Genomic DNA, 7,488 nt, shown 5'->3' with positions numbered 1-7,488 from the left:
ATGATACGAACCCTCATGCACTCATCCCCAACCCCACACTTCTCCTCTCCCTACCCCTTCGATCTGCTTACAGTATATGTTTATTTAGCCTATGGGATCCCAATGCAGAGGAGCGCCGGTGGACGCATTTATAGTGCCGTGAGAAGAAGACAATGGCAATCACAGACAAGAGTTGAAATGTGATAAACATTTATACACTGTGTTTATATACAGTGTAACTCTGGCCAATTTATCTAATCTTTCTGAGCTCAATTTCCTCGTCTGTACAATGGGAAGAATAATCGTATTTATTGCTGCGCTGGTTGTTGTGGGGATTAAACAAGATAATACTCTAAAGCTTTGGCACCTGGCACTGAAAGTAGCCATTCCATCTCTTCTCTCCCGCTCCACCTCACCCCTGCCTCTGCCCATCCCGCCCGTTGTGCTTCCCACCGCTTTCGTGGTGCCCGCACCTGCCCACCTGCCTCTGCAATAAAAAACGCATCCCTCCTCCTGCAGTGTCCACCGCACCGGGAAGCCCGCTATGTATCAGTTGCCAACCATAATTGCAGTGAGTTCGGATCGTGGCTTTCTGACAGTCAGGAGACAGACGATCCGGCTCTTTAGGAGTGAGTAAAGGTTAAAGGTAGTTTGCGGCAGAGCCCAGGCCGGGAATAACCCGTTGTCCCGGCGCCCCGGCTCTTTGCATTCCAAAGTAGACATTTCATCCGCCCAACCCCGCCCGCAGGCGGCTCCCGCAGCCTCGGAGACCTGGCGCGCGTCCGGAGAGCGGGGGGCGCAGTCGCGCAGAGCAGGTATCCGGGAGGGGCTGGGCCGGGGTGCGCGTTCCGGTCTCGGGGCGTGGCCTCCCGCAGGTGAGTCCAGTGGCGCCTCCGGTTTCCCAGAAACCTCTCCCGCCCGGATGAGGAGCGCAGAGGCTCCGATTAGGGGCGGGTGAGCAGCTGACTTTCTCTTGGTGCGTCCAGTAGAGCTCTGAGTTTCGAATCCGTGGCGGCGGATCCCCCGAGCGCCCTGCGTCTGGGTCTGGGAAGATGCGGAACCCAAGCGCGGCGTGGCTGCTGCGGGCCGCTGTCCTGCTGGCGGCCTCTGTCTCCTGCAATGGCACTATCCAAGGTGAGAAACCTGGCCGTGGAGGGCTCGTACCGCTGAGGAGCTGGGGTCCCGGGCACGCCGGGTAGATGGTGGGATCCGGGCAGGTACGCGAAGGCTGTTCTGCTGCTGGCACCCACCTCCACGAATCCGTCAGCCTCCCCTTGATGGCTTTGATGGTGGGGGTCTTTGCGCCAAGGAGACACCCTCGTGGGACATGCGGGAGCAGCTGAAGTCGGCAGAGCCCGGCAGAGGCAGAGATTTCCCCAAAGACCTCCACTTACCGGAGAGGCTCTCATGCTGGGCACCTGCAGCCCCCAGCGGGGGTGCGGGGAAAGGGAGGGAAGGAAGGAGTGACCGTGTCTAAAGGGTACCCAGAGGACCCAGTTCCCTCCCCGGGCTTGGTTTCTTTGTAAACACTAAGTCATTAGGAGCTTTTAGCCCACTCTGGAGACTTCCTCTGCTGGCCCCGGAGGGCCAGTGGAATTAGCGAACTGATGGCGCAGGGCAGGGCGGAGTGGGTGGGAACCCGCGGCCCGAGAGCCTTCTAGGTTGTTTTTTGCACCCCCTACCCACCTACTGGAAGCCTTTATTCGGGTTCTGCTCCCGGCGTTCGAGACCCATCCGGGACTCGTGGCTCCTGGCACCCACGATGGAAGGCCCGGGGTATAAAGTCAGGGCCGACCCTGCTGGGTTCTCGTGGTAATGAGCGCTCAGGCCAGTTGGACGACACGAGGATTTACGAGGGGAACTTCTTAGACCCTGCCTTATATTTGGGCCTGGGGTTCCGAGACCTCCCTAGTGTGCCACCCAGAGCGGCCACTGGCGGCCACCCGGGTCTGCAGGCCCGAAGCTGGCCTCCCTGGGAACAGAGCAGCGCTTGCGCCCGGCCCGGGCGTTCCTCGGGTGTGCTGCTCCGGGTGTGCTCGAACTTGTTCTGCTGAGAGTGTGTTCTTCCGGGCCCAGCAGGCCTCTCTGTGGCCGTGGGGTATGTTTGACCTGCGATCACGCCACTGTGATGCTAACCGAGGCCCTGCAGTTTGGGGCAGCCTGGGTAGCAGTCAAAGGGAGGTTTTATTTCCCTGAGAAATATGCAGACTTGCTGTAAAACGCAGTTTCTCACTTTTATCCTCCTCTTCAAAAAGTCAATGTAAAAGAGCAAGTCACAGTGCGTTGGAATTAGATGGAAGAATGTGATCCTTTTCCCTCTGCAGTTAGGAGAAAGGGTGTTAAGCTTGAAAAGGGTGTTAAGGGGTTTCAGCTTGAAAACTGTGCACCACTGGTATATTTTTTATTAATCAGCACCAGAATAAAGACATTTAGCTCTGGGAAGTATTGAAAACTGTAATGAACACCTCTCCTCTATGTCCTTTGAAGTTGGAAACTTAAAATTCAGGAGCAAAGGTTAGTATGAGCAAACTTTTTTAAAAAGTACATGTTGGTATAGATAATTCAACATCTTTATGATTCAGAGGTCTGTCTAGGAAGCATGCCCCGTTTGTTTGGCTTGTTCTTGTTTACCCCTCTTGGTGGGGGATTGGGAGATCCCTGGAGTACAAGGTGAGCTTGATTTAATAACAAGGAAAAGTCAGGTTACTTGTTAACTAGAAGCCATTTAATATTGCACCTTGTTCCTCATCCTCCCTGCACCATACTTTTATTCCTTTGCTGGGTAACTTTCTCAAAGGGTTAGTGAAGTAACACAGATTTGATTTAGGCAGATGGAGCTTTCCTCTCACCTTGAAACTAACTTGATTTTATTAAGAAATACAGTGTCAGCAAAGCTTTTCTGTAGGTCTTTGCTCACTCCCTTCTGCGGGCCCCTCAGTTGGCTGCAGGGCCGATTTGGGGTTTCATTTTCTTCCCAAAGCCTCACTCCAAAAGACTGCCTCATAGAAAGGAACTCAGCCTAGATTACAGCCTTCTCATGGTACAAGTGAGGGACACTGAATTGGGGAGGAGGCAAGGCAAGGAAAACACTCCATCATGGCCCCACTTTCTTTCCCCTCATAATAGTAATTGATAATGATTTGGGTAAATATGTTTAACATGTGTCCTCACTGTATCATTAACTCCTGGAGGCAGGGGACCCTACCATCCTTTTCATCACATCTAGCATACTCTCCTCACCCACGGGACCTCAATAAATAGTAAATGAATGAAGTGAGGAATCTCGCCCAGAGTACCCTGGCTGTCCATGCCATGTTCATTTCAGTCAGCTTCTCTCTGTCACTTACTTATTTTTTCCACCATGTTGCCAGCCTAGGTCATTCCATATCTCTTTTGGAGACTGAAATTTCTGTTTTCTTTATAATTGGTTTGGTGGGGTTTTTTTGTTTGTTTGTTTTTGTTTTTTTTGGTCTTACTCTGTTGCCCAGGTTGAAGTGCAGTGGTGTGATTTTGGCTCATTGCAAACTCCACCTCTCGTGGGTTTGAGTGATTCTCCTGCCTCAGACTCCTGAGTAGCTGGGACTACAGGCATGCACCACCACCCCCAACTAATTCTTTTTTTTTTTTTAGATGGAGTCTCACTCTGTTTCCCAGGCTGGAGTGCAGTGGCATCATCTCAGCTCACTGTAACCTCTGCCTCCCAGGCTCAAGCAAATCTCCTTTCTCAGCCTCCTGAGTAGCTGGGACTACAGGCGCCTGCCACCACCCCTGGCTAATTTTTGTATTTTTAGTGGAGAATGGGTTTCACCGTATTTGTCAGGCTGGTCTGGAACTCCTGACCTCAGGTGATCCGCCTGCTTCGGCCTTCCAAAGTGCTGGGATTACAGGCATGAGCCACTGCACCCTACCTATAATTTTTTTTTAATTATAAAAATAATATATGATCACTGTAGGGAAAAATGAGCCAAAACAAAAAAAGAGGAAAATTTAATTAAATCACCCTGAACTTCAGTACCAAAGTAGCCACTGCTAACATTTCCGCTTATATCTTTTCTCACTCTTTATTATATCCATGCACAAAATACATTTTCACAAATACAGAAATCTGTTTCTGCAAGTATGGGATTATATAAGCAGCTCAGTATCTTGTCAATACATATAAAACATTTTAAATGACTCTAAAATGTTATAGGAGGGTTATCAATTTTAAAATTAGCCCTTTGTTGATAGACATGTGGTATTTACAAATTTTTTTTCTTTTTTTTTTTTTTTCTCCGTGACAGAGTCTCTCTGTTGTCCATACTGGAGTGCAGTGGCACGATCTTGGCTCACTGAAACCTCTGCCTCCCTGTTCAAGTGATTCTCATGCCTCAGCCTCCAGAGTAGCTGGGACTACAGGCACTTGCCACCACACCTGGCTGATTTTTGTGTTTTTGATATAAACAGGGTTTTGCCATTTTGGCCAGGCTGGTCTTGAACTCCTGACTTCAAGTGATCCATTGCTTCAGCCTCCCAAAGTGCTGGGAATAAAGGTGTGAGCCACCACGCCTGGCCAATGTTTTGTAATATGACAGAACACTGCAGTGAACTGGAAGATAGGACTTTAAATGTGATCCTTTTGCTTGCATTGTAGTTACTAAGTAACCTTGATAGGTGATGTTTTAGTAAAGTCTGTGTTTGTCTTTCTTATGGTTTTATTAGCTTGGCAAATGTTGAAGAAAACAGTTCATTCTGAAAGAACACTTGAGAAAATGTACTAAATGTATAGCTAGGGAGGGCACCCCACAATTGAAACCTTTTAGTTTTCAGCCTGTGCTCCCACAGACTGGGAGCAAAAAAGAACATTTGGGGTGAGGGAATTGTAGAGAAAGAGGGTGAAAGGAAGAGAGTTAATGCCAATAAAAGTACTTGTTTTACACTTGGTTTGATGGGGAGGGTGGTCCACAAGAGGAGTATACTTAACAATAAAAATTAAATTAAAAGTTTTACATGCAGATTTTTCCAAAATTCTGCAAATCAGAAGGGTCTAAAAAAAGTGAAAATCTCTCATTCTTTCCAGTCTCCAATCTCAGCCTGACTTCTCGGGTTTGTTTGGTTGGTTAGTTGGTTTTGTTTGAGGCAGAGTCTCGCTCTGTCGCCCAGGCTAGAGTATAGTGGTGTGATCTAGGTTCACTGCAACCTGCGTCTCCCAGGTTCAAGTGATTCTCCTGCCTCAGCCTCCCGAATAGCTGGGATTACAGATGTGCACCAACACCTCTAGCTAATTTTTGTATTTTTAGTAAAGCCAGGATTTTGCCATGTTGGCTTGGCTGGTCTTGAACTCCTGACCTCAAATGATCTGCCTGCCTTGGCTTCCCAAAGTTCTGGGATTACAGGTGTGAGCCACTGTGCCCGGCCATCGGCTCAATTTCTCAATGCACAAATAATTCATAGGAATAGAAGGAGCATACTCTACATACTGTTCTATGGTTTATTTATCTTTTTAACCTAATCAATTCCTAGTCAGTGTATAGAAATCTGTACAAACTTTTATAGGGGGGTAATTGAACTAATCCTCCCCTCTGTCCCCTGCCCCATTTTTTTTTTTTTAAAAGACCGAGAGTGCAGTGGCGGGATCATAGCTTACTGTAACCACCTCAGCTCCCGAGAAGCTGGGACTATGGCTAGTTTGCCACTACACCTAGCCTGACCTACTCCCTTAACCCCACCCCCCAACAGAGTTTTGCTCTGTCACCCAGGCTGGAGTGCAGTGGCGTGATCTTGGCTTACTGCAACCTCTGCCTCCTGGGTTCAAGCAATTCCCCTGCCTCAGCCTCCCAAGTAGCTGAGATTACAGGCACCCGCTACCACACCTGGCTAATGTTTGTATTTTTAGTAGAGATGGGGTTTTACCATTTTGGCCAGGCTGGTCTCGAACTCCTGACCTCGTGATCTGCCTGCCTCACCCTCCCAAAGTGCTGGGATTACAGGCGTGAGCCACTGCGTCCGGACCTGAACTACTCCCCTTTTTGGTAGATGTTGAAATCAACATCTTTGTTTTACCATGCTAGACAATGTTCCAGTAAATATTCTTGTACATACAGTAACTTGGTGTACTTTAACTAGTATATGCAGGGCAAATTCCTAGAAGTAAATTGCTAGGTCATATGGCAAGTACGTTTATTTACTTATTTATTTGTTTATTTAGAGACAAGTTTCTCTCCTGTTGCCCAGGCTGTAGTGCAATGGCCCGATCTCGTCTCACCACAATCTGCCTCCCAGGTTCAAGCCATTCTCCCGCCTCAGCCTCCTGGGATTACCGGCATGCGCCACCACCCCTGGCTGATTTTGTATTTTTAGTAGAGATGAGGGTTTCTCCATGTTCGGCAGGCTGGTCTTGAACTCCCAACCTCAGGTCATATCCCCCGCCTCAGCCTCCCAAAGTGCTGGGATTACAGGCATGAGCCACCATGCTGGTGGCCAGTACATTTAAAATTCTGATATGATTCGTCAAATTACCCACCAAAAATATTATACCAATTTGTACTCCTTTGAGATACTAAATCCAAATAATATAGAGAGGTGTAGAATAAAAAGAAAAATTCTCCTGTCCCCTCCTGTACTCCACAGAGCCAGTCACTTTTTATTGTTTGGTGGGTATCCTTCTAGATTTCATATTTTGCAAATTGTACATTATAATTTTATTATACAAATGAGAGCACCTTAAGGCCGGGCGCGGTGGCTCAAGCCTGTAATCCCAGCACTTTGGGAGGCTGAAGCGGGTGGATCACGAGGTCAGGAGTATGAGACCAGCCTGACCAACATGGTGAAACCCTGTCTCTATTAAAAATACAAAAATTAGTCAGGCATGGTGGTGCGCACCTGTAGTCCCATCTACTCTGGAGGCTAAGGCAGGAGAATTGCTTGAAACCGGGAGGTGGAGGTTGCATTGAGCTGAGATCGCACCCATTGCACTCTAGCCTGGGTGACAGTGAAACTCCGTTTCAAAACAAGCAAACAAACAAAAACAAATGGGAGCGCATTGTTCTGCCAGTTTCTTTTTTCAATTGACAATATATTGCGGCTGTCTTTCCATGTCAAGATTATTGGCTAGTATAATGTCTACCCATAGTGATAAGGACTACGTCAGGGACATGGTAAGTTAGCAATAAGCAGCTGTTTGTCTATAGATGGATGGGGCGCTGCCTTGAGCTTCTGTGAGTGTGTATCTTTGCATACTTGGGCTGTAGTTGTTTATTACAGGCCTAGAAATGGGAATGTAATTGTAGCCAGGCACTTTATATGTGTTTAAACTTCATTTGTGCCTTTACCCTCTCCTCAACTCTGTGAAATACAAATGATTTTACTTGGTTGACAATTGGGAGCTGGGATAGCAGCGGTTCTCTAGACAAGCTCTGTGAGTTTTGGTGAGCGTAGGACACTGTACAGAGTCCGCCTATGCACTGGGCTGAAAGGGCTTCAGGGACCTCTGAGCAGCGTCTTGACATTTACCAGTGTGATAGAATAGTT

At 48.0% G+C, this 7,488-nt stretch overlaps 2 protein-coding genes across 3 annotated transcripts in view; both read left to right on the top strand.

Moving 5' to 3' along the window:
• The first annotated feature begins 765 nt into the window (after window positions 1-765).
• The window catches only part of F2RL1 (F2R like trypsin receptor 1), a 16,033-nt gene continuing 9,310 nt past the window's right edge, over window positions 766-7,488 (top strand). The window contains exons 1-2 of one of the 2 annotated variants that reach the window (XM_032277887.1): window positions 766-854; window positions 966-1,113. In XM_032277887.1, the coding sequence (XP_032133778.1) occupies window positions 1,032-1,113 (82 nt within the window). In that variant the 5' untranslated portion in view covers window positions 766-854; window positions 966-1,031. Of the gene's footprint in view, window positions 1,114-7,488 lie in introns of both variants that reach the window. The other variant, XM_032277877.1, reaches the window with a different exon arrangement.
• S100Z (S100 calcium binding protein Z) overlaps window positions 1,031-7,488 on the top strand; it is a 54,996-nt gene continuing 48,538 nt past the window's right edge. Inside the window, exon 1 of the mRNA XM_032277909.1 lies at window positions 1,031-1,113. The gene's annotated coding sequence lies outside the window, so the exon portion shown is untranslated. The remainder of the gene's footprint in view (window positions 1,114-7,488) is intronic.

The sequence above is a fragment of the Sapajus apella genome, unplaced genomic scaffold (assembly GCF_009761245.1).
Source record: "Sapajus apella isolate SASKATOON/1434 unplaced genomic scaffold, GSC_monkey_1.0 scaffold1, whole genome shotgun sequence".
In the NCBI taxonomy this organism is placed as follows: Eukaryota; Metazoa; Chordata; class Mammalia; order Primates; family Cebidae; genus Sapajus; species Sapajus apella.
The sequence above is the reverse complement of the archived record's forward strand: the minus strand, read 5'-3'. Positions and strand labels throughout refer to the sequence as shown.